Genomic DNA, 27,519 nt, shown 5'->3' with positions numbered 1-27,519 from the left:
ATTGATGGGCATTTAGGTTGGTTCCACGATTTGGTACCAGGTATGCGTGTTTGGGTTGGTTCCACAATTCAGCAATTGTGAATCGTGCAGCTACAAACGTGCTTGTGCATGTACCTTTTTTTGAATAATTACTTATTTTTCTCTGGGTAGATACTGAGTAGTGGGATAGCTCAATCAAATGACAGTTCTACTTTTAGTTCTTTAAGGAATTTCCACACTGTTTTCCATAATGGGAGCACTAGTTTACATCCCCACCAGCAGCGTAAAAGTGTTTCCTGTTCACCACATCCACAGCAGCATCTACTGTTTATTTTTTTTAATTATGACCATTCTTGCAGGAGTGAGGTGGTATTACTTTATGGTTTTGATTTATATTCCTTGATCATTAGTGTTGAGCATTTTTTCCTATGTTTGTTGGCCATTTGTATACCTTATTTTGAGAATTGTCTATTCATGTACTTAGCCCACTTATTGATGAGATTGTTTCTTTTTTTTTCTTACTGATTTGAGTTTGTTGTAAATTCTGGATATTAGTCCTTTGTCAAATGTATAGACTGTAAAGATTTTCTCCCACTCTGTGAGTTGTCTGTTTACTCTGCTGACTGTTCCTTTTGCCATGCAAAAGCTCTTAGGTTAATTAGGTCCCAGCCATTTATGTTAGTTCTTATTACATTTGGTTTTGGGTTCTTGGTCATGAAATCCTTGCTCAAGCCCATGTCTAGAAGAGGTTTTCCAATGTTACCTTCTAGAATTTTTATAGTTTCTGGTCTTACGTTTCAGTCCTTAATCTATCTTGAGTTGATTTTTGTGTAAGATGAGAGATAAAAATCCAATTTCATTCTCCTACATGTGGCTAGCCAATTATCCCTGCCCCATTTGTTGAATAGGGTGTCCTTTCCCCACTTTATGTTTTTGTTTGCTTTGTCAAAGATCAGTTTGCTGTAACTATTTGGGTTTATTTCTGGGTTCTCTATTCTGTTTTACTGGTCTATGCGTCTATTTTCATACCAGTACCACGCTGTTTTGGTGACTATGGCCTTATTTTATAGTTTGAAATCAGGCAGTGTGATGTCTCTAGATTTGTTCTTTTTGCTTAACCTTGCTTTGATTATGTGGGCTCTTTTTTGGCTCCATGTAAATTTTAGAATTGTCTTTTCTAATTCTGTGAAGAATGATGATGGTATTTTGAAGAGGACTGTATTGAATTTTTAGACTGCTTTTGGCAGTATGGTCATTTTCACAATATTGATTCTACCATCCATGAGCATGGGACTTGTTTCCAGGTGTTCATGTTGTCCATGATTTCTTTCAGCAGTGATGGTGACTTTCCTTGTAGGGGTCTTTCAACTCCTTGGTTAGGCATATTCTTTTTTTTTCTTTTTTTTTTTGTTGGGGAGGGCAGCTATTGTAAAAGGGGTTGAGCTCTTGATTTGATTTTCCACTTGGTTGTTGTTGGTGTATAGAAGAGCTACTGATTTGTGTGTATTACTCTTGTATCCAGAAACTTTGCTGAATTATTTTATCAATTCTAGGAGCTTTCTAAAGGAGTCCTTAAGGTTTTCAAGGTAAACGATATCATTAGCAAACAGTGACACTTTGACTTCCCCTTTACTGATTTAGATGCTCTTTATTTCTTTCTCTTGTCTAATTGCTCTGGCTAGGACTCCCAATACTATGTTGAAGAGGAGTGGTGAGAGTGGACATTCTTGTCATGTTCTGGTTCTCAGAGGGAATGCTTTCAATTTTCCTGATTCAATATTATGTTTGCTGTGGGTTTGTCATAGATGGCTTTTATTAGATTAACATATGCCCCTTGTATGCCTATTTTGCTGAGAGTTTTAATCATGAAGTGATGCCGGATTTTGTTGAAGGCTTTTTCTGCATCTATTGAAATGAAGATTTGACTTTTGTTTTTAATTCTATTTATCTGAGATATCATAGTTATTGACTTGTGTATGTTAAACCACCCCGTGTTCCTGGTATGAAACTCAGTTGATCATGGTGGATTATCTTTTTGACATGTTGGATTCAGCTATTACTTCTTTAAGTAACCCTCTTTTTTCCTCCTCTCTTATCCTTCTTGTACTTTCATACTGTATAGATTGGTCTGCTTGATCATGTCCTGTAAGTGTTCTAGGTTTTATTCACTGTTCTCCCCATGCCACACTTATTTTATTATTCTGACTCAAAAAATTCAAATGACCTGACTTCAAGATTCCCAATTCCTTTTTCTGTTTGATCAAGTCTGCTGTTGAACCTCTCTAGTGAATTTTTCGGTTCAGTTATTATATTCTTTGGTTCTAGAGTTTCTGTTTTTCAGTTTCCATCTCTTTGTTGATTTTTTCATTTTGTTCATGCGTCATTTTCCCCAATTTCATTTAGTTGTTTATGTTGCCTTATAGCACACTGAGCTTTATAATGATTACTTTGAACTCTTTGTCAAGTAATTCATACTAATAGATTTTCATTTCTTTAGGGCCTGTTTCTGAAGATCTATTTTGGGCCTCTGATTGGTCATATTTCCCTGTTTCTTCATGTGTCTTATTTTTTACATTTTTTTCTGATTTGAAAAAGCAACTGTCTCTTCCAGTCATCTAAAAGTGGCTTCACATAGGAGAAGACCTTCATCAGTCAACCCAGTTAGAAACTTTGGGTCCTCTTAAACCTTTTCGGGAGATGCCTCTTCCCTGGGTTTGTGCATGTAATTTTGCAAGGAGAGAGGTTTGCCAGTTTTCTTTTCAGAAGCTGGTGGTCTCTTGCTCTGTAGAGTCTGTCTGCAGTGCTACAGGTTCTCAGGAAACATTAAAAGCCACTGAGCTTTCTTTTCTGTTCTCTGTGGCCATCAGGAATCCAAAATATGCCAGTTCTGTCACTCCAAATTAGGAGAGACAGTAACCAGACTTTTGGGTCACCCTCTGAAAATCTGGAATACTAGACACACTTCTCCTTCCCTCCTGTGGGAGAAACCATGAGTTGATCTCTTTCTCCCAAATGTGAGAAGCTCTGCTGGCCTCAATCTTTATTGCTGGTTTTCTGGCATTGTAGTAAACTTCTAAACTCTCTTTTGTTCTTTGTAACTTGTAGGCATCCAAATATGCCATGATCCTGCCTGCATTTCAAGTCTGATGAGACAGAACCAGTCCCTTTAGTCATTGCCCCAAAGAGTTGCAATGTACCTTTAACATTCCACTCTTCTTCTTTCCTTCCAAGGGAGAAGCCATAATCTTTCTGATTACGCTCAGTTGTGTTGTACTGGGGGAGGGAGCATCACAGGTGACACAAAATGGCTTTTCTTACCCATTTCAATGCGGTTGTCTTTGACTCTGAGCATACCTAAGGTAGAGTGACTTAACCGGTTTCTAGAGTTCTCATAAAGGCTCTTTGGAGGATACATTATTGTCCCCATGGGGAAATGGGGTTAGTGACTTCCCACTCTGCTATCTTACTAGTGTATTTCTTTCTAACCATCTTTTTTATTACTAGGTTTTAGCATAATCTTGTAAGATAACATTCCCTGTATAATTTCATTCCTTTGACATTTGTAGACTTGTATTATGGCCCTCGGTATAACTAACTTTTGTATAATTTCTAGTTTGCTTGAAAAGACTACTATGTGTACGCAGTTGTTGGATACTGTGTTTCTATGTTTGTTGGGTCAGGTTTGCTAATTGTGTTATTTTAACTTTCTATATCCTTGATAATTTTGTCTGTTTTTAAATATCAATACTTGAGAAAGGCATTGAATTATGACTACAAATTTGTCATAAAAAAATCCCCTACTGTCAATCTTTGTTATACATTTTAAGATGGTGTGTACACACACACACACACACACACACACACACACACACACACACACACAAAGAACTGTTACATCTTCCTGGAGAACTATGCCTTTTAACATATTGCCATGTACTTTACAGTAATGCTTTTCATTCATTTTGTCTTCTATTAAAAGACATCTACATAAACTCTCTTTTGCCTAGCTTTTGCATGGCACATGTTTCCTCTACTTTCATTCTTTCTGTGCCCTTATTTTTAGTGGTGTCTCTTCCAAACAGTAGAGATTTTGTGTTTGCCTTCTATTCAACCTAATATTTTTTTTCTTTAAGTAAAACAGTGATGCATTTGTATTTAATGTAATTATTTATATATTTGCACTTAAATATATAACCTTACCCCATCATTTGCTTCTGCTAGTTGTTCTATCCTTATTTTACTTTATTGTTTGGCCTTTCTATTGCCTTTTAAAAATTATTTTTCATTATTTGATTTTTCCCTTCTTCATTAGATTACATTATACTCATTTATATTACTTTAGTGATTCTAGAATTTACGATGTGTTATCTTCATTTATGAGGTTTATTATTAATGCCAACATTTGCCTTTTTAAATATACAATGCAGAGATTAACCATTTAACTCCACTTCCCTAACACTCTTAGTTATGTGCACTGCTTTTTATGTAATTCTATGTATATTTTAAACTCCAAGAAACATTATGTTATTGTTACAAAGAGTTAACATCTTCTTATATTTTCTTATGTTTACTCCTTTCATTTCTCATTGATTTTTCCTTCATGTCTGATATTCTATCCAGTATAATTTCCTTCTGCCTTAAAATCCTTTACTATCCTTTGGTGTGGTATTCCCTGGTAACAAATTTTCTTAGTTTTTGTTTGAACAATTTTTAGCTTCATGTTTTTTTCCCAACATTTTTTGAAGAAAAATTTAAATATACGAAAAAGCTTAAAGGATTTTCCAATGACCACCTATACATCCATGACCTAAACTCCACAATTAGCGTATGGTTGTATTTATCACATATTTATCATTCACCATCAATCTATCTTATATTTTTGATGCAGTGCTCGGTAAGTTGCAGATATCACTATTTAGACCATGTCATGCATGTTATTAACTAAAGTGTATATATAGCTTGAGAAAAAAATTACATACAGCAAAATGGATAAACCATAAGTGAACTATTAAATTAAATTTGACAGATTACTTCATCCTGGAAATTCCTCCACTTTTATTCTTGAAGGATATTATTGCTGGGTATAATTCAAGGATGGAAATTATTTTCATTTAGCGCTATCAAAATATGATTCAACTGACTACTGGCTTCAATATTTCTATTGAAAAGTTGGGGGGGCCGGGCACGGTGGCTCACGCCTGTTATCCCAGCACTTTGGGAGGCAGAGGCGAGTGGATCACGAGGTCAAGAGATTGAGACCATCCTGGCCAACATAGTGAAACCTCATCTCTACTAAAAATACAAAAAATTAGCTGGGCATGGTGGCGCGTGCCTGTAATCCCAGCTACTCAGGAGGCTGAGGCAGGAGAACTGCCTGAACCCAGGAGGTGGAGGTTGCGGTGAGCCGAGATCACGCCACTGCACTCCAGCCTGGGTAACAAGAGCGAAACTCCGTTTCAAAACAAACAAACAAACAAACAAAAACTATTTTTAATTTGTTTGGGGTTCATAAGACTTCTTGACTCTATACTTTGGTATGTTTTGCTAATTTTGGAAGGCTCTAAGCTACTATGTTTTTAAACATTGCACCTTTCCCATTCTCCCTCTAGTCTTTCTGACACTCTTAATTACATACATTTTTGACTTTCTCACTATTTCCATGCCTCTTATTCTTTTATGTGTATTTTCTATCTTTATGTGTTTTTATTATTATATAAAGTATATAACTGTCCCATGAAATTATTTAAACAAAAATCGAAGTGTTTTCATTCTGAAGATTTTCTTCTGATCTCTTTTCCAGGTCAGTGATTGGCTCTTTGGCTATATCTACAGGCTCCTGGAAAGAACTTAACACCTTTTCTACCCGACCACAAACACAACTCACAAATAGCATCTGCCAATGTGACCAAAAGGACTGGTAATATTACCCTCAACCTGGGCTTAAATCTGTCATTATAAGCACTTCAAGATTCCTAGATTATGCTTATTCTATAAAACCCAATCGCCAAATCTATGGGCAGTGAGGCAACTTTCTTACCAAGGTCTCTTCTATATTTTATTTACTTGTCTATCTGTCTCACTCCATAGGATACAAACTACATGAAAGCAATATTTTTTTAGCTGTTCAGTTTGCTAATGAATGCTCAATTTCTAAACAGTACCATGCATATAAGAATAAACATTCAAAAAATATGTTCTAAATGAATAAATAGTATGTGGATTCTCTTTTATTAGAAACACAACACTGGAACTTTATGAAAACAACAAACAGAAATTTTATTTCTTAAAGCAACAGCAGCAGCAACAATAAAAACTGCATTGGTTAGCATAACAACTAGGTAAATGTAAATGCTAAAAAATAGAGGCAATTGAAGTTTGGAAGCATTACTGATAACTTTTATTATTACCCTCTTCCATAGATTTAGGCTTAAAAAACACTCTTCCATTGCCCAGTTTGATTCCCAACACAAATGATACCATCACGGCGTGGTGTTGCTACTACTGACATCCATTTACTAGAGACAGAAATGAGTGAACTAGTCCTCTAAATGTGGGTCAAACTGATCCCTAATTTATCAATCAGCTCCAATTACCATGTATAGCAACAGTGACCCAGTAGTACCTAAAGCCCAGTACCTATTCAAGCCTCAAGTTTTACCATTTAGTTTTACACCATCAGGTTTTCGACTGGTAAATACCTTGTTCCATCTTGCCAAATCTCTTTTCTGCTCCTTAGCCTAAGGGCAAATGTGGGGAGACAGGGTAGAAAAGTTGTGCTGAACCAAACGTTGGCAAATAAAAGTCATCCTTTATCTTCTTACCTTCTTTGTCCTATATGTAAGGAAATATTCTGTAGGCTGTACAGAGGCAGTTGCAGCATACCGCCATCGATGGGATCCCTTGAGTTTATACATGTTGCTGTTAGTGATGACAGCAAATTCCCATGCACAACATACTTGAGAGGCCTACCATTCCAACACTTTTAGTCATCGTGTGTGTGTATTTGGGTGTGTGTGTGTGTGTGTGTGTGTGTGTGTGTAATTTTCTAAAGGAGTCTTTTTTTCAACTTTACTATAGGATCAACTAGATTTTAATTCCCCATTGTGAGTAATGTTTTCACCTGAATTCAATGGAAAGTTTTAAGGGGCCCTACTGTCTCTTTCTACCAAGACTAGTAAAATGTTAAAGAATACATTTAAGTATTTATTTAGCACTGGAATTCACTATACTGCTGTCTCTTAATTTTCTTAATCAGATATTTAAAAAATTTAAAAATATATGCTCATTCTATGTAGTCACAGATAACAGATAAATAAAGAATTAAGGTTCTCTGTTTACCCCCTAATCCAATACTACCAGTGGATTGGTGATCGTATGCCGGTCTCTTCCTATCCTCATTCATACATAAATAAACATGTAAGTTCCCTGCCTCTACCACCATTTTAGAAAAACAGGATCATAACTCACACATCACTGTTTACCATGAATCAACAACATGTTATGGTCATAATGTCAGTTCAGATTAGCAAAACTAGTGTTATCTGTCACTGTAATCATAACACTGGGATGATTACAGTAGTAATTTCATTTTAGTGTTAAGACTAGAATTACGCTGTTATTTACCTATATTTATAGTAACTTCCATGTACACCTAGTAGTTTTTTAAACAGAGTAGGTATTCAAGATATATGCTGAAGAGAAAAATAAAAGCACAGAGATGGCTAAACGTTACAAAGTTTTTCAAGACATATATCTCAAATACAGCAAAATAAAATGAAAGAGCTAAGAATGGGCTATAAGACTTATGATGTTTTTAAAAGTTACAACTTTTAAAAGTGTGCGTTATTATTATTACATAAAATATATAATTGTCCCATGAAATTATTTCAACAAAAAAATGAAGTTAAGTGCTGATTATAGGACAATAGTACTTAGGAAATTATTTCAACAAAAGCACAGTTAAATACTAAGTAAAAGTGGGAACGTTAACAAAACTGAAGTTAAATTTCTGTGAACTTTGTCTCTCTATAAATACAATGGCTTTGTCGAGAATTACTTTAAAATACTATTTTTCACAAAGCTGTTTGAAAATCTAAAACAACTACATAAGGAAGAGCATTCTGAGTAGTTACAAGTAAAAGTCTGATTTTTCTGTTAAAGGTTATATATTTTAATATAATCTTCTGACTGATTTATGTAAAGCTTTGGATTTTTCATTTTCTCAAGCCTGTCACTGTAGTGATGTATGGTAAATTTTACTATCAAGTTTGCCATAAGCAATAAAGTCAGGGCCCCAAAGAAATTTTAATGTATTTCTCCATTTTTATCCCACAGCTTTCTATTATTTGGTTATTTGGTTAAGAATCCCATGGTTAGTTGATATCATTTTTACACTCATAAAAATAATTCAGAATTTTAACTTAAAGGTACAATTTAAGTAGATTAATTATTTAATAGAAAAGTTTAAGAGTCATCATATGTAAAGTGAAAATCTAAATGATAAATCAAAATTTACACTAACAGTATTTTTTTAATGTTTAATTTTACATTCTAGTTTGCTTAAGGCATTTCTCTCTAAAAAGATAAATGAAAAAAATCATTAAATGGCATATAACGTGAATGCAGACACAACTGTAAGATTCTGTATAAATAAAAAAAAGTATACAAATAATCAATTAAATTAAGACGTTCTTATTGCAGAAGTAACAGCTGTTACAGAAGTTATGAAGACAAAAATGGAATGGCAGTCAAGACATCTGTAACCTAGTAGAAATAAGTCCTTAAACAAATATAACTAACATAAAGCAGAATAAGTAAGATTATTTGCAATAAGGAAGGAAGAGAAACAAAGTGACACGGCAGTTCATCTCTTGTGCCTAAAGGCATAAGACTCTGAGTTCAATCTTGCATAGTGGGTAGCATTAAAAAGTTAAGGAGAGAAGAAGAAAGGAAAGCTGGTAAGATAGATTAAGGCAAGGAAGGAGAGAAGCAGAAGGCATAATCAGGGAGTGGTCACTGGTTCAGTATTAATAGAGGAAAGTGGTCATGTAGGGGAATCCTGGGAGTAAAACTGAAAAAGAGTGTTATAGAAATATGTCAGACAGTCTTTGATTCACAGCTAATCATCTTATTCAATTAGAAAATAATGAAGCACTATTGTGGAATTTTGTGCATGAAAACATACACTAGAAAGAAAATCTATATGGTAGTGAAATTGAATATGGAGAATATGAAAGCAAGGATTTGAATTAGTTGTATCTTGTCCAAGAGTTGGGCAAGATACAACTTTATTGAGAGATAAACATGGGGATGGAAAGATGTTAAGATATATATTGGGACTAGAACATAAAAGATTAGATAATCCATTGAATATTCATAGTAAATGAGACAATGGCTTAAGAGATGATTCCAATAGTCTGTGCTTGAGTTACTGTGAGGAGAACAGTAAAATAACAAAAACAGAATAAAGACACTTTGAGGGGAAAATGAATTCAAATTTTGTACATAATGAGAATGACATTAGTAGCCATGAGCAGCAGCCAGTCAGAAATAAGAACCTAGAGTTAAGGAGAAAGTAAATATTAGTAGAAAGACTAGAAAGAGAGTGACCTGGGAATCATATGCATAAAGAGGTGAAAATTAAACTTGAGGAAAATAAATAATTCCAGAAAAAGAAAATATTGAAAAAGAAAAGAATGGACCCATAAAAAGAACTTGCAGGATATGAGCATGTTGAAGGTAAAAAGAAGAGAAGCTACTGAAGAAGACAGAAGAAATCTCAAGAGAGGTAGAAAAAATGTCAGACTAGTACAGAGGCATATGACCATTATAGGGGAAATTTTCAAAGACATGGTGGTCAATATTATCAAGGAAAGGGATTAAGGATTATGAAGACTGAAAAAAGGCCAAAAGTAGTTCATCAAAGTAACTAAGGTTAAGTTAGATTGCAAATGTCATACAGAGCAAACGAAAACTGATGGAATTTAGGGAATGGATTGATTTAGTGGTATTTAGGGTATTGCATTCTAGGTAGTACTAGTATTTCGGGTAAAATGTTAACTTATTAAGATGTGTCTGAAATACAATATGATTTTGATAAAATATTTAGAAGAGTACCTGTTATTTTTGTTTTCCAGCACTTATTCATTTTTCTTTTGGTAATTGTACTTTGTTTTCTGTCTAAAGAATTCCTTCTCTACCATGTGGGTTAGTTTAGGAGCAAAACTGGTGACTTGTGAAAGTTTAGCCCTGGACCCTGTGACTGAGAGACAGGCATATCAACTAAGTCTGAATTCACACCAAAAATACCACCTTAAAGTCTGCTATTTAAACAAAGAAATAAAAGAAAAATCCTAAATAGTCCTAATTGGGCCAACACGTAACATATTAAGCTATCAAAATAAAGAGAAAAAATTCCAATGAATGAATTCAAAGAACTAAACAAAGAGATATTCCATGTTCATGGATAAAAAGACTAAGTATTGTCATGATGCAAATCCTTCCCAAACTGATCGTCAATCTCAGTTGAAATCCAAGCAAGGTTTTTTTGGATAAGGAAAAACTGATTGTAAAGTTTTTATGGAGAGACAAAAACCTCAGAAGGGTCAATAACATACTGAAGATGAACAAAGTTGGGAGACTAAGAGTATCTGACTTGAAAATTTACTGCAAAGCTATAGTAATCAAGACTGTGGTACTGGCAAGAGAGACAAATCCATCAATGGAACAGACTAGGGACCAAGAAAAAGAACACACAAATATGCAAAAGAATGAGGCAATACGATGGAGAAAATATAGCCTTTTCAAGAAATGGCACTGAAACAACTGAATTATCTACATTTAAAAAACCGAATCTATATATAGACGTTAAATCCTTTACAAAAATTAATTCAGAATGTATCACAAACATAAACATAAAGCATAAAGCTATTTAACTTTGACAAGACAACTTAGGAAAAAATCTACATGAAATTGGATTTTGCAATGCTTTTATAGATATAACACTAAAAGCACAATGCTAGAAAAAAAGAATTGATAAGCTAGAGTTCCTTAAAATTAAAAACTTGTGCTTTGTAAAAGACACTGCTAAGAGAATGAACAAGACAAAACAGAATAGTAGAACACATTTGCAAATACATATTTGATAAAGAACTGTTAACCAAAATATACAAAGAACTCTTAAAGCTCAATAATAAGAAAATAAACCCCCATTAAAAATAGGTTGATGATGCAGCAAAGCACCATGCCATGTGTATAACTATGTAACAAACTTGCATGTTCTGCATATGTACCCCAGAACTTAAAGTAAATTAAAAAAAAAGGCAAAAGATTTGAAGAGACACCTCACCAAAGAAAATATACAGATGGCTAATAAACATGAAAAGATGATCAACATCATGTATCTTTAGGGAGTTGCAAACTAAAACAACAATGAGAGAACACTTCAGACCTACTAGAATGGCAAAAGTCCAAATACCTACAGTGCTTAATGCTGTCAGGAGGTGGAACAACAGAAACTCTCATTCATTGTTGATGGGAATACAAAATAGTACAACTACTTTGGAAAACAGTTTGGCAGTTTTTTTTTACAGAGATAAACATACTCTTAGCATATGATCTACTAATTGTTCTCCTTGGTACTCACAAATGTGAAAACTTAATGCACCTTGGTATTTACACACATGAAAACTTAAAAACTTCTCTTCAGACAAAAACCTGTTCATGGATGTTTACAGTAGCTTTATTCATAACTACCAAAACACGGAAGCAACTCAGATGTTCTTCAGTAGGTGCATGGACAAATGAAATGTGGTATAACCAGACAATGAAATTTTATTCTACACTAAAAAAAAAATGAGGTACATACCCAGGACAAGATATGGAGAAACATAAATGCATATTAATACATGAAAAAAGCCAATCTGAAAAGCTATATACTATATGATTTCAACTACATTGCATTTTGGTAAAAGTAAAACTATGTACATAGTAACAAGATCAGTTGCTAAGGGATAAAGGAATGGGAGGGATGAGTAAGTAAAACACAGAGGATTTTAAGGCAGTGAAACTATTCTGCATAATACTATAATGGTTGACAAATGCCCTTATACATTTGTCAAAACCCGTATTATGTACAACACCAAGCGTGAATACTTATTTAAACTACGGACTTTGGGTGATGACAATGTGTCAATGCAGGTTCATTAGTTGTAACAAATGTACCACTCTATTATAGGACATTGACAGTAGGGGAGGCTGTGAATGTGTGGTGGTAGAGGGTTTATGGGAAATCTCTGCAGTTTCTGCTTTATTTTGCTGTGAACCTAAAACTGTTCTGAAATATAACGCCTACTTTTTAGTAAAAGTTTTCTAAGGTCAACATAGATAATATTCAAAATTAGTATTTTAAAAATCAGTTGCAAAATAACTGGTAAGAGTTAATGACATTCTTCCTAATTGTTCAAGAATGCTGAAACTCTTCAGCCATGAATATATTTTAAATAAAATTAATAAATCACTTTGGTGACACCTAGCAGAAAACGCTTGACTAGCTAAATAAAGTGACCATCTTTTCATCTTCATTTTCAAATGCCTCTGCATCATGACATTATTGGCAGAGACTGGAGAAAGAAAGAGAAAAGGAAGAAAAGAAACTAGTGTGATTAAAAAAAAAAAGAAATGCTATGGAAATAAGGGTTATAGATGAAATAAAAGAAAAGTCATAGGGAAGATGTGTTAACAAAAGAGAAAGAATGAATCCCAAGAAAGTTGGCACTATTAATGAACAAGCCATTGACATTTTCCCAATTAATAAATGGTTCCATTAACTTCTAACGAAAGTATATTTTTCTAAAAAAGTAAGTCACAAGAAAAAAAACTTGTCATAGTAACTGAGAAAACCCTCTGTATTTTTTTTTGTACAAAAATGGTAGTTTAATGAACAATGTTCAGAAACATTTTTCAAAAATTATATATATAATTAGATGTTCTGTAGTTATCAGGCACTGAGGACACCTAAAAAACATAAGAAGAAAAATGCACCATATATATTCAGTGTCAGTGAATATGACACCTCAAAGAAGTAATACTGTTATCCAAAAAACTGTTATCTTCACAGCTTATTTCAGGTAACAATATTACTTCTTTGAGGTGTTATACCAAGGACCAATAAAATACCAAAACAACAAGGTGAACAGTGAGCTATCACACAGAATGGCAGGAGTCTCTACCCATGAAGTCAGTGCTTTTGATTTTTTTGGTGTGTGTTTACATAGTAGCAAAAGTAACAGAAAACTACAAGTAAGGGGTTCAAGTGAATCTGAAAAAATGTTTGGATAGTGTAACTTAATTCTTGTGAGAACCCCCAGCTTTAGGATAAAAGGTCACCAACAGTCATCATCCAGCCCAATTCTAAAACCTATTTTCAATCCTGCCCACTGTCACTTTTCTGGAGAACTGGCACCAATAATTTTCCTCTCCTGTAGAAACCTTCTCATCTTGAGATTTTTGGCATTATCATTCTTTTCCTATTTTTGCTGAATTCTTGTTAATCCTCTTACTCTTTCATATTTCCTATGATATAAAATATGTAACTGTGGGTGTGCTTCAAGATTTGGGGAAAAGAACACTAAAGATACATAAGACTTTTTCTAATCCTTTTCTGTCACTACACTCATTTCTTCACATAATTTCAGCTATCATTTTTATGGTAATTAATATAAAGCAACATCTGAAGGATCAGACCTCTTAATCAAGGACTCTAATCCTGAGCTTTATTCCACAAGACAACTTCAAATTAAAATTTTACTGTATCTTGACAGTGTATTTAAAATAAAACTCTTTATTGTAATTTGGCTTCACTTTCCATCTTCTATTTGTGCTTCTCTTTCCCTGGATATTTTTGTAAAGGTTTTATTTCTCCTTTTCCTCTCTTAAGCTTTGAATAGTGAAGATCCAATTCGTCCTCAAACCCTTCCCATAATGCTTATGTACAGTAACTTAATTGTGACCCTGCTAGATGATTTAATATTTGGTTTTATATTTGTCCTCTCATTGTTTAAAGTATATATTATTTCCTTTTTAACAGACCTGCAAACTTTTCATGAATGTAGTATCTTTTGTGTCATATAGAACTCTCAAAACTATAAACATTGGTAATATTCTCCATTATTGACAGGAGCTGAAAAAATCACTAATGATAAAATCAATTTTCTTTTTCCTGTTATCTGTTGTTACAGAATTATATATGCAAAGCCAATGCATATATCTCAATTTTCTAATGAAATCACTGTGAATCTTATATTTACTTGCCTTGTTCTCCAAATGCAATTCTAAAAAGCGTAGATAAGCCACAGGTGCAAATGCATCAGCTGAATGTATGACTACTTCTGATGAATCCCTGAAATAAAAAAATTTTATAATACATTTATACGCTACATAAATTGTAACAAATCACTCCTTCTACTGACTAGAAGAGACAGAAAATTATTGTTCTATATTTATTTCCATTGGTATACAACATGTAGTGATTAATACATATTTTTAATATTCCAGTATTTAATTGGTAAAAGGTTCAAGAATACTAAACTTTTAAGAAAAAACAATGAAGCTTTCTATTTTCATAAAAACATAAGAGTTCAACTTTCAGGTTCACTCAAAGATCTCTGAACAGTTTTAAGACTTAAATTTCTGTTCAATTTCATTTCAACATATTTGCTTGGTATAGGCTAAGCATTAAACATTAGTGCTTTATCTTCATTATTCTTTTCATTTTCAAGAGGTAATTCATTCAGTGTTTCACACAAAATCTCAATTATCTTTCATAAAAGCAGTACTGGTGACGGTTTTAAGCTCTAGATGAACTCTTCACACGGCAGTATCATTGCTATTAAAATTGATTGTCTGACATAGTAATTACCACATTCAGGTAAAATGGTATGAACTGCCTGCTGGCACCATATGGATACATGTAAATTAACTCAACTTTTATCAAAGATACCCTGTAAAGCATGTATGAATAACTAAGATTATGTGTAAAGTTCTAAAAATTAATTATTTTTTATTGTTTATTAAGAGTAATAATGTTTTGAATTTCAAGTGAAAATTTAAAAATGGGAATTCCTCATATCTCTTTAATGCCTTGGGAAGTACTTCTATTATTTAAATTAATAGACAGCATTTTGACTATTGTAGCACAGCAAAATAAATCCTGACATTGACTTTTTGTCACTAATATAAAAATATTTTTGAATCAACCTGTATCATGCAAAGTTAACTGGGTGGCAACAGAAGAAATCTCAAAACATTTGGCTCCAAATTATTAATTAATTAAGCAAAATGTTTATCTTCCACTTGAAAGATAAAAAAAAAGTAAATTTAATGATTAAGAAAACCCCCCTTATCATTCATGAACCTTTAGTATCAAATATGCATCTTTCTAATGCTTAGAAAAAATAACATTAAACAGGCTTTCATGACATTAAAAGGAAAGCAACTTATAACAGACGTAGAACGATTAAAGATTCAGAATCCTGATGGAAACATAATTTGCCTTGACAGTCTACATCAACCAAAGACGCCTCCAGGTAAGATGAGGAGCAGCAGCAGAAAGAGAAAGTACAAAGGAGGCCCTCCTGCTTGCTACCACCTGGCCCTCTGGCTTGACCCCAACTTGGTTTGTTAACCCTAGTCTTAATATTGCTCCATTTCCTCCACAGTTGCCTACTCTGGTCCTATCTTGGCTCTTTAGTCAAACCTCAATTTCTATTTACAATCTTACTATTAATATCTCTGTTCCAGACCTTAGCCTTGGAAACTGATCCTGAGCCTTAACTGTGTCTAATTCAGGCAGTTTGGTTTCGATATTCTTGACAATGGGGTGCGCCAAAAGTATAATTAATCTGAACTAGTATTATCTCAGTAGAAAGGATTTTAGGCCCTCCCTTCTCATGTCAGTAAATCCCACTAGAAACAGAAGGATGACAGCAAATAGCTTAACTGAGCTGAGTCAAGATTGTCATCCAGAGAGAATATATGACATTCTGAGCACTAAATGAAGAAGACTGTGATTTTTATGAATTCCATCAAATTCATAATCTCTTATTGACTAACATCATTTCATTCACTTATGCAAAGCAAGAGTAAACTGGGAGAGACTACATTTCAAATCAACAGCCCTTAGTTTTGAGCAGAATAATACCACTCACTATTGCTCTTCTCTCTCATATACCATCACCTGACATTCAAATTTCAAGGATCTCTGCTTTACAGGCTTCCCTGAATCCTAAAAGCAGAATCTGTCAGAATATTCTCTGATTAATCCAGAAAATTAAGATGATTTTGTTACAGCAAAAATGCTTCTCAGCTGGCTGTCCTCGTCTCCTTTGTCCATTAATATAAGTAATCGGTATGGCAGTTACCACCTGTCATATAGCTGTGTCTTTTCCACAGCCAAGAGCATGCTCATGTTCTGTTTCATTACTACATTAGGCTCACCTCTACTTAACACCACCAAAAGGGCAGCTGGGTTTGGCTTGGGCCTCTCTTCCTTGATACCAGCCTCCTGAGGTGTGGAATCAGGCCCTACCTCCCACCTCAAAAACAAAATAACTGGTATTCCCTCTTGAGACTCAGCCATGGTCTTGGTCCCTACCTCTCCTCTATAAGGACAACTATGCAAGGCTGGGGCTGAACCACTGTTAACCTCTCTTGCTCAAACATATGGTTTCTGTGTTCACTAAAAGGTATACAGATATTCTCCATGGACTCACATTTATTCTCACAGACGTCTCAAATGAGAGTTACTTCCATGAGGCCTTCCCTGACATCCTCAGACGGTGCTAGTTTTCTCCTTTATGTGCTTCAGTATCACATTTATAGTCCTTTCATAACACATCCACTACATTATAATTATGTGTTTGCGTGCCTTTCTTCTGAGAGAGGAAACAATTTTGTTCATCTTTGTCTGCCTGTCCCTGTTCTACCCTGCCCTGAGCTCTGTACAAAGTACATTGCCTGGTATTCATTAGATATTTGTTGAATAAATAAATGTACAGTTAAACTTTGCTAAGTATCCTCACAATTACATACTAATTAGTGAAACTACCAGAAACTCAACAATGATTTTTTAATTACCTATCTATATGTAATATAGTCAGTGCCACATAATGTCATTTTTGGTTAAAGACCGACTGTGTATTACAGTGGTACCCTAAGATTATAATGGAGCTGAAAAATTCCTATCACCTAGTGACATCATAGCTGTCATAATGTTGTAGAACAATTTTATTTTTAAAATGAATTTAGTGTAGACTAAGTGTACAGTGTTTTTAAAGTCTATAGAAGTATACAGTAATGTCCTATGCCTTCACATTTACTCACCACTCACTCACTGACTCACCCATAGCAACTTCCAGTCCTGCAAGCTCCATTCATGGTGAGTGCCCTATACAGGTGTACCATTTACAATTTTTTTTATATCATATTTTTACTGTACCTTTTCTATGCTGAGATACATTTAGATATACAAATATTTACCACTCTGTTATAGTTAATCACAGTCTCCATTACAGTAATATGCTGTCCAGGTTTGTAGCCTAGGAGCATATAGCCTAGGTGTATCTCTGGTGCTTGCAAAATGACAAAATTGCCTAACAATGCATTTCTCAGAATGTTTTCCACATTAAGTGACTCATGACTGTACATGCTTTCTTATATATGCATATTGCATATATAAACATATTCATGTATGTACATATATACATAGCAATAGCACTATATGATATCTCTAGCACAACAAAAATAAAGATTAGTAGGTCTGAGAATTTAAATGTAAGGAAATAGTTCATAAATTTAAATAATCTCAGATGATACAGAATCAATGTAAGGAGGCAAATAAGGTAAAGTACTTCATCCTCATTCAAATACTCTGCATTACAGTGTTCTGTACTAGTTATACCTTGAGTGGGCAGAAAATATGAGTAGGTGGCGATGAAAATGAAAATAAAGTATTTTAACCATAGGGTCTGGTTCTTCCTTTCTTTTCTTTTTTTTTTTTTTTAAACTGTAACTCTAAGGCATTTTATTATAAAAAGTTAATACTCATATACATAAAGTAATATGTACTTAAAATTCATGATACATTTACTTCATTTTTTAGCTTGACCTTCTAGTAGATCCTTAGCTTCATTTATTTTGGCTGCTATATAAGGAGATCCTCCTTTGTCAGGATGATTTAAAAGCATAATTCGTCGATGAGCATCTCTTATTTTCCCTTTATTGGCAGTAGGGCTTACACCTAGTATTAATGCTGCTTCCCGTTTTGTCATTTTGGGTTCAAACCCACCTCTGTAATAGCCACCACTGAAGGCAGATTTTGGTAGACTTTGAAAAACTTGTTTTACTTGAGGCTCCATATGCTTCATGGCTTGCAAAACATAACGGCCTGCAAATCCTGCAGCTGCAATGGTCAGTCCAACTGCTACCATTGTACTGGCCATGGCCTCCGCCGCGAGCCCGGCTCATTCCCGCGCAGAGGCCGCGGCCGCCGCCCGCACGCCGGGAGCAGAGCGACACCCCCGCGACCGCACGCACGACCCGCCGAGCACCCTTCCTTTCTTCTTTTTTTCCTTCTTATTCTTCCATCCACCCATCCATCCATCATCCATCCATCCCATAGGTAGCAACTTTGTAGCAGTAATACACTAATGATTAAAATAGAACTATAGAATTGTCTCAAATGCTGACATAAATGTATTCATGAACAGAAAGAAGAAAATGATTACTTTCATTAACACAACTTTAAGATTTAGTTATTCAAATACATATATATGTAAAATAAATAATAAGAAAGTAGGTTTTTACTTTGAGGACCTACAATTATCCTTTTCTCTTAAAAGCTAGGCTGTAATTCTTCTCAGGAGGCTTCTATGGAAAAAACCCCTCATTTTCTCATTTCAAAATTTGTATCTAGAGGTGAGTGACTTCATATATTAATAGATACAAAAAGTGAACTGTAAACTATTCTAGGTAGAAATATAAAAAAATTATTTCCAACAAAGACTGTTATACCAGTCTTTCCTAAAAACATTTTAATAAAAAAAAAATGTTAATTGGAATTTGTGGAAAAGGTATCTCACAATAAAATTCTATTTATTTATTATTTTTTATTATTTTTATTCATATATGTTCGTTTTATAGACAGGGTCTTGCAATGTCACCCAGGCTGGAGTTCAGTGGTGCAATTATAGATGACTGTAGCCTCGAACTCCTGTCTCCAAGTGATCTTCTTGCTCTGGCCTCTCAAAGTGTTGTGATTACAGGTGTGAGTCACAGCACCTGGCATAATAAACTTCCAGAACTACCCTGATCTCTCTAAATTACTTCATTATACAAAAAGGATTCAATCGTGTTTTAAAAGATCTCTAATTATAATCAAATAATTTTGCTTGTAAAACTTTATTTTTTGTCACCTTAGAGGTAGTCTACTTTTTTTTTTTTATAAAAAATAAAATGTCATTTGAATCAGATGTTTGAAATGGAATTCCAAGTAAATGATTAGTTGCATGTTAATTGTGGCAGATCAGTATTACATCAAATATAATAAAAGTTATTAACTTTGGCCCCAAAATGAATTCTAAATGATTGGATCCAGAATTATTAATAGTCAATTGTTAAAAAATGGTTATAGGAACTAAGCTCATCTTTTAATTGTATTATATGAATGATTATATCTAAATAATAAAACTTTAATTTACACACAGTTTTAGAATGCACAAAGCATGTCCACTCACATCTTCACATTTAGTGTATATTAGAAAGGTATACTTAGGAAATTTCAATTTTAAAGAGGAGAGGAGATTTTGTTTATATTAAGTGGTATCATTTTTCTACCAAATGAGGGTATTTCCCAACTGTAACTTCAAGTTATAACCTAAGAAAGGAATATATAAAAGTACGTGAAACATGATATGTAAACAAAAATAAAAAACAGAAAATGAAAAATTAATCCAACAGTATTTAGCACAGAGCCTAATGCACGCTCTGACAGGTATGAGAAAAAGCACTCGAGGCAATGGCAGCCAAAGCCTATAAAAATGAAAGGATTTAGCAAAGTGGTAAGAAATGAGAAGGCAATCCAGAGAAAAGGTATCACAAAAGAAAAGTATGAAGCTGAAGTGAGGCATAGCCTATAAAGGAAAAAAAAAAGCAAAGAATATGCGTAAACATCAGAATTAGATTGGTGATTCACTCATAAATGAGTAAAAATGAAAAGACAGGGTTTCCTTTGTGTTCACAAGGTACATGCCTGCATGGTAGCACTTACCACTTATTGTTGATTTGCCTGTCCATCTCTTCGGTTACAGGAAAAACTCCCTACAAGAGCAGGGCAGCACTTGCCGAGTTCTACTCACACTTTGCACTGAACAGCTCATTTTAGTACTAGAGGGTTCTAACCACCTTTCCTGACACCTTCTCTTTAAAAACATGAGTAATTCCCTTCATGCCACTGTCTCTGTCAGGCTTAGGTTTCCTTGTCTATAAAATGAGGAGGTTGAAAAGGATTCATATTTTAGGTCTAAAGTACTATGAGAAACAGATCTTCTGGTTATGTAGAGTAAAGCAGTACATGTCTTAAAATTCCAAATTGTCCATAAAGACTTGCAGCTGCTCTAGGACCTCAATTTGTCTGGCAAATGGGGAAAGTATTATCCTTTGGCATGTTATTCTCTTATTGCTGTTTTGTTTTTTTTTTTTTTCTAATTTGGTTGGTCCCATAATAATAAGTAAATATATCCCAAATTTTCTACTCTAATTTCACCCTAGCATGCAAATGCTTTTCTTGAATAATCAAACAGTATTATTTCATAGAAGTAATAACTTACCAATAGTTGGTTCACTGTTCTGTGATCATGGCCAGAAGAGCTATATCCTCTCCCATAAATAAACTTATGAATTATTTTTTTGTTACCAGCTTGAATTGTAATTACACACAGATGTCTTTTTCCACCCCTTTGAAGGCAGAAACCATTTGAAATCAGAGGTACCCAGGAGAACACTTTGGACATAACAGGTACTTGATGAGTATTTGTCAAGTAAATAATGATTATGTTGATTATTAATGGAAAAGAAATTAGAAGAATATGAAAGAAGTAAGAGTGCATGAATATTTCATATGGTAATGAAAAAGTCTTATCAAATTTTACAAAATAAATGCATTTTTTAGAAAATCCACCTATGGTTGTTGTCTTAATTTTCTAAGATCATTCCTTCCCTCAATATTAATATGTACAAAGAGGTTAAGTCTTAGGGTTAGAAATATTGAAGCTTTCCATTCAAATAAGCATAACTCTGACAATCTTTTCCATGAGGCATAAAGGCTTAAGAAAAGCATTTCGGAAATGTTCTCTTAGCATATGAAAAGAGCAACATAAATTAGACCACGGATAATAAGGTAACAAACTGAAGAAAGTTTCTGTTTTTCACTACACAAATTTCAAAATTTATGGCAAAGAAATCACACTACTCACCATCAACTGAATTCATTTAAAAACAAACTTTATATGTAAAAATAACCTCAAATAACTGAAGAGAAATGGTTAGTATCACCATTCTAAGTTGTTAAAGCCAAGAAAAAGAAAAAAAGAGGATGGAGTTAATGGAACCCACAGGCTACTGATGTGGCAGTTTATCAAATGTAGCTGTAATGAAAGATAAATAATACAGGCAATTCACACTTCATGAAAGGATAAAAGTGTCAGTGTGTAGGTACCAGTTTTACTGCAGGCCATAATCAGCAAGTAAACGAAAGTGCAATGTCTAAAAAGTTTATAGCCTTCTATGAAGGCCTCGTCTTGACAGGTATTGATTTAGTTATTCAGACGACTTCACTGGTATTAAACAAATTGAGTGTTTGTGAACTTAGAGGACATGTTCTATTTTTCCCAACAAAAGTTGCCTCAAGCTTAATGTTAAGTTGCTTCCATCACTTAAATTTACAGGGAAAAAAATAAAATTCTGAAATGATATCTTACACTATTATTTTCTTCTTAAATAGAGGGCAATCCAAAGTGAAAGTTTCATACTCTCCACCTTCTCCACAAACATGTACTCCATACTTCTTCGAAAGCTGAAAATAGGAAAACACAAAAAACAAGAAAAAAGTTTAAAATCAGGCAGCATAAACGCTCTCTTAACTTATTTGGTCCTAAAAAATCCATACAAGAAACTTTAATTCCAAAATAGTTTGCAAGGTAAGGAAAACTAATTATATTTCTACATGTTTAAAGCCATTTCGGAAATGTTATCATAAGGCACAGGATCTCTAAGAATGCGAAAACTCTTATAAAAAAGATATAACATTTTTGTTTATGATGACAGAACTTTAAGATTATTGTAAATCTGGGGAATGACACTAGCTTTAGGTTCAAAGCTAGATTCAGTCACAGTATAGTAAACAAAAATACATACAGCCAAACTGGGCTCTCCCAACTCTTTGCTTTTAAGTGGAAGGGAATAAAAATGTTGTGTTCAGATAATTTCTCAGGGATACAGGAATAGTAATATAAGGCCCTTCCGTAGGCCCCTGAGCAAAAAGAAGTCACATATACGTTTATTATGCTTGCAGTTATTATTGGGAATGTTCCAAGGGCAATGAGAACTAGTAAAGTTCTAAAGCTGCAGACAAGCCTTAAGAAGGTCCAACTTGGCCTGGCACAGTGGCTTACGCCTATAATCCCAGGACTTTGGGAGGCCAAGGTGGGTGGATCACCTGAGGTCTGGAGTTCAAGACCATTCTTACCAACACGGAGAAACCCCATCTCTACTAAAAACACAAAATTAGCTGGGCATGGTGGTGCATGCCAGTAATCCCAGCTACCTGGGAGGAGGCTGAGGCAGGAGAATCGCTTGAACCCAGGTGGCAGGGGTTGTGATCAGCCGAGATCACACCATTGCACTCCAGCCTGGGCAGTAAGAGTGAAACTCCGCCTCAAAAAAAATAAAAAAAAAAAAAAAGAAAAGAAAAGAAAAGAAAAAAAAGTAAGGTTCGGTAACTTACAAATCTATCTAATCAAATCTGAAATTAAAAAAAAAAAAAAAAGCAGCAAAACACAAAAAGTCTATGATTTGCATTAAATATAAGCCATACTATTTAAATGATCCTGATATTGAGAGTAAAAAAAATTTTCTATATGGTTGGCGTATGTCTGACATCAGTGCTGGGGAGCACTCTCCTTTCTACTCTGCGCTAATCAGCTTTTCTAACAACTTTCCACCAAATGAACCTTCTAATCATAATCACATCTTTATAACTTATGACCACTCTTTGTGTGGGGAGCATACCTTATCATTTATTAGCATTCTTTTGTTAGAAAATGTTTTACTGAAGTTCTGCGTAATTTCTGTAATCCACTACCAAAGAATAACTAGATTTTAAAATTAAATTTGGTATGGTTATTATCCTACAGAAGTGGTTCTCTTATTTCCTAGTAAAATAATGTAAGCTGCTATGTTAAACCAAAACATTACCATAAAAAAAACTAATATATTCAAGAGGAGACTTGCTAAAATCTAGATGTACCCAGTGATATTTTTAATACACATAAAATATTTCTATTACATTCATTCATTCAGTCAGTTCTTCGACAAATACTTTTTGAGTAATAATTATTAGCCAGGCCTCGCTAGATGATGAATATCCAAAAGTAAACAAGATATCCTTGGTCTCTTGAAGCTTACCAAATATACTGCACTCTATTTTAACATCGCACACTAATGACACAACAGTGATGTTGCCTCTATAAGTGAATATACACAATCTCTTCTCCCTTTCCATTACTGATTCACCAGTATTGACATATAGGCTCCAAGTCAAGAAATCTGGATAAAAAACCCAGTGGTCTCTATGGCTGAGGAACCAAGAAGTAGGATGACTGAATCCTTATGATATCTTTTGTGGCCTCTCTAAACTTTACTAGATTCAAACTCTAACAGACGTAAATACTCAGAGAAAAATTCACCTTTATGGGATTACTTTTAGCTGGCTCGAAGGCCCTTTGATATCTTGAGAGAACCTTCTCAAGAAGTAAAGTCCTGTCAGCCACTTTCTTTAAAGAATCTGCTAAGACACAGCACCCTGTTAAAAATCATAATCTTTGTAGCACAAAAGCACGATGTATGCATGTGATAGAAAGACCAGTTTAGGTAAGTGAAACATCCAGATGTGCACATTCCAGAGACTTATTTATGGTCTACAACGTTTCCATTTACCTTTCTAAAAGTTAGTGTTACTAACATTTACACTGTTCATAGAAAATAGCAACTTCATTCCTGATATGTCTTAGATCTGCCTCTGGCTTCTACTCAAAATTGGGACTATAAACAGTAATATATAATGTAGCATATAGCCAGCACTTAATCACTCCAAATGTAATTTTTGCCCTTCTCTTTGATAAGTTTCTCTATCAGTATCATTGTAATAAAAAATACTAAGTCATTAACAGATTGTTGAAAAGTTTAATTTCTCAAAGAATTTTCATGATTCTTTTCATAATTCAAGTACATAAAAATAACAAACTATATTGAAAATACATAGTTCTCATACCACCTATTCTTTCACTAAGTTATTGTTATATGGATGTATTTGAAGCCATGACATTTGATAAGTTCACTAAGAAAAGTATAGAGAGAACTTCAGGGCCAAGGCCAGGAACTAGATGCTAATAGCCTTCTCAGTGATGACAATCAAAAATGTCAGCAGACATTGCCAGATGTCATTTGTGGGGGGAGGGGAGAGGGAAACCCCAGCTAATCAGGAGGCCAAGGCACAGAGAATTGCTTGAACCCGGGAGGCAGAGGTTGCAGTGAGCTGAGATTGCAACATTGCACTCCAGCCTGGGCAACAAGAGCGAAACTCTGTCTCAAAAAAACAAATAAATAAGTAAAAAATAAAAATAAAAAAATCACTACTCACTGAGAATCACTGGCACAGCTGTTATCATCTCTATGCTTGAAGAAATGAGGAGAAGGAACAGTTAACAGAATCTAGGAGAGAGAAATGGAGAGAGGACCACCTTGAGAGAAACTATGACCTCCAACAGAAAGGTACGGCAAACTCAAGGGGACCCCATTGGGAGGGAGCCAGGGGAAAAAACACCCTCACTTCACTTTCCTTCTTCTCTCTAGTCCTCTTGTGAGAGTCCCCACTGGTCATACCCAGCTGGGATCCAAAAGACATGTGGACCCCATGATCTCTTTAGAGTCCACACAAGAAAGTCGAGCACAGGTAAAATAATCTGCAATGAGTCCTGGTCCTCCAATAGGATTCTGGTAATGGGAGCATTATATTTGGATCCCAAGTTCACGGCTTTATTGCTATGACACAGGGAAAGTTATTAAATAACTTCATGTTTCAGTTGCCTCACATATAAAATGAGGACATTTTTACATCCCCTTCACAGTCTCCTTGTGTTGTGGGGACTAACAACATCGTAGGCACAGAGCAGGCACGTATTACTGTTTTCCCTATCTGGCTCCCCAGGTTACTACAAATTCCTGTACCCATGGCTCTTTTTATCTATGAATCAAAAATACTCTACTTCTCATTTTCAAGTTTGTAGATGAAATATTGAAATTATTTTTTATATCACCAAAATCATATTGTATAAAAAAAGAAAAGAGAGAGATCCCTCTTTTTTTTTTTTTTTTTGGATCTTAAAACTTTCTGAGTAGTACAAGACAATAACCCACACATTTTACTCTGGGGGTACAAGCAAGCAGTTATATTCTGAGAGCAGTTTATCTTCTCAAGGCATTGTTACATTCTTTCTTGTGTTTCCATCAGTTATCCTAAAAGGTAGGACTTCTCTCCGTATCACAAGTGGGGAAACTGGGGCTCAGTTTCTAAGATTTCTAAGATTTCTTTTTTATTGTTTTTCAGCTGGTCTGTTTGTTTTTTATTTGTTTGGATTTTTTTTCTCATGATTAAATGTCACATATTTTTACTTTTTGACATTTAAAAAATAATTTATGGTAGATATTAAATAAAAGTGAAAATAGAGACTGAAGTAAATATCTACCCTGGACACAGGGACACAGGGAGGGAAACATCACATACTGGGGTCTGTCGGGGGTTGGGGGGCAAGGGAAGGGATAGCATTAGGAGAAATACCTAATGTAGATGATGGGGTGATGGATGCAGCCAACCACCATGGCATGTGTATACCTATGTAACAAACCTGTATGTTCTGTACATATACGCCAGAACTTAAAGTATAATAATAATAAAAAAAGGCTATATTATTTCTTTAAAAATTTATTTTATAGTTTTCATTAGTATAAAAGTATGCTTATTGTTTCACATATATCTAAACTGTGCTGTGTTCTTTTTTAGAGAAGGTGAAAATTGGGTTGCTATTTAATTACCATTGGAGTAAGCTTTTTAAAAACATTTGAACAGATGTGGCTAACTTGGGTCATTTCATGGTTTGTAAGAATGCCTTGGAGTCTCAGCATTTTAAAAATGAATTACTAGTAAATTAAAAAGAAATTACTTACATGAACCTATTTTTTTCTGGTACAATTATTTGTATAGATAAATATTCACATTCATAATAGCTCCATTGGAATACTGCTGATTACTGTACTCAACAGTTAAGAGCATCATGATTTCCCTAAGATTGCAATAATCATAGTTATTGAATTCCTTATTAAATAAAACATTTTCTTATTTTAAATTAGTCTCATTTATCTGTTAGCAATTTTTAAATGAAAAAAAAAAAAAAAAAAAAAAAAAAGCCACTCATACTTCTTCACCTTCTACACCCACCTAGAGGAAACAATGAGGTTTACAAAAATCACCGCAATTTCATTTTATAAATTGTATTCTCAACATAGAAGATAATTCATTCACAACACTTATTAAGGACGTACTCATTGAATATCTACTATAGGTTTGGTATTGTTTTATGTACTAGGGATAAAAGTGGGAGCAGCTATGTATCCTGCATAAAACAGCTCATTGTCTTGTATAGACAAAGTCAAATAAGCTATTACAATATAGGGTAATGATTATTTTGGCAGATGCATGAAATGTTATGACAGTATAAAGCAGGGTACCTAACTAAAAGGAACCTAAAAGGCTTCTCAAAGTAAATAAAACTTAAGCTGAGTTCTAAAGGACTAAGCTAACCAGGAAAGGTGGAAGGGGGAAGAGAGGTGCAAGAGAGAAGGAACAAATATTCCAGAAGAAACTGCATGTGTTAAATCCCAGAGCACGATAGGTACTAGAAATTTAAATGAGTTTGGCATAGCTGGAGCATAACTGGATGAGTAATGGCCATGAGACAAGGCTGAAAAGCTAGATAGAGGACATGTCAACACAGCTTCATAAGCCATACTAAGTCTTTATCCTAAGATGAGAACTTATGGAGAAGTTTTAAGCAAAAAACTGACCTGATTGCATCTGTATTTTGGAAACATCATTTTGACTGAATGATCGAAAATGGGCCCAGTAAGTCCAGTAGCAAAAAGAACTGAGGAGTT

General features: G+C 34.3%; 2 protein-coding genes across 12 annotated transcripts in view; both read right to left on the bottom strand.

The window, feature by feature from the left end:
- DPH6 (diphthamine biosynthesis 6) overlaps positions 1-27,519 on the bottom strand; it is a 520,575-nt gene that overhangs the window by 311,764 nt on the left and 181,292 nt on the right. For 3 of the 11 annotated variants that reach the window (XM_074394117.1, XM_074394118.1, XM_074394124.1), the window contains 2 exons: positions 22,011-22,105; positions 13,000-14,377 (listed from right to left, as the gene is read on the bottom strand). In XM_074394117.1, the coding sequence (XP_074250218.1) occupies positions 14,146-14,377; positions 22,011-22,105 (327 nt within the window). In that variant the 3' untranslated portion in view covers positions 13,000-14,145. The other 8 variants (XM_074394120.1, XM_003935745.4, XR_012516413.1 and 5 more) reach the window with 6 other exon arrangements.
- On the bottom strand, positions 14,384-18,754 carry LOC120361369 (mitochondrial import inner membrane translocase subunit TIM14). Its single transcript, XM_074394136.1, has one exon. The coding sequence runs from the start codon at positions 18,474-18,476 to the stop codon at positions 18,126-18,128; it is 351 nt and encodes a 116-aa protein (XP_074250237.1). The 5' UTR covers positions 18,477-18,754; the 3' UTR covers positions 14,384-18,125.

Source organism: Saimiri boliviensis, chromosome 2 (assembly GCF_048565385.1).
Source record: "Saimiri boliviensis isolate mSaiBol1 chromosome 2, mSaiBol1.pri, whole genome shotgun sequence".
Lineage (NCBI taxonomy): Eukaryota > Metazoa > Chordata > Mammalia > Primates > Cebidae > Saimiri > Saimiri boliviensis.
This window is presented reverse-complemented; position numbering and strand designations above follow the sequence as displayed.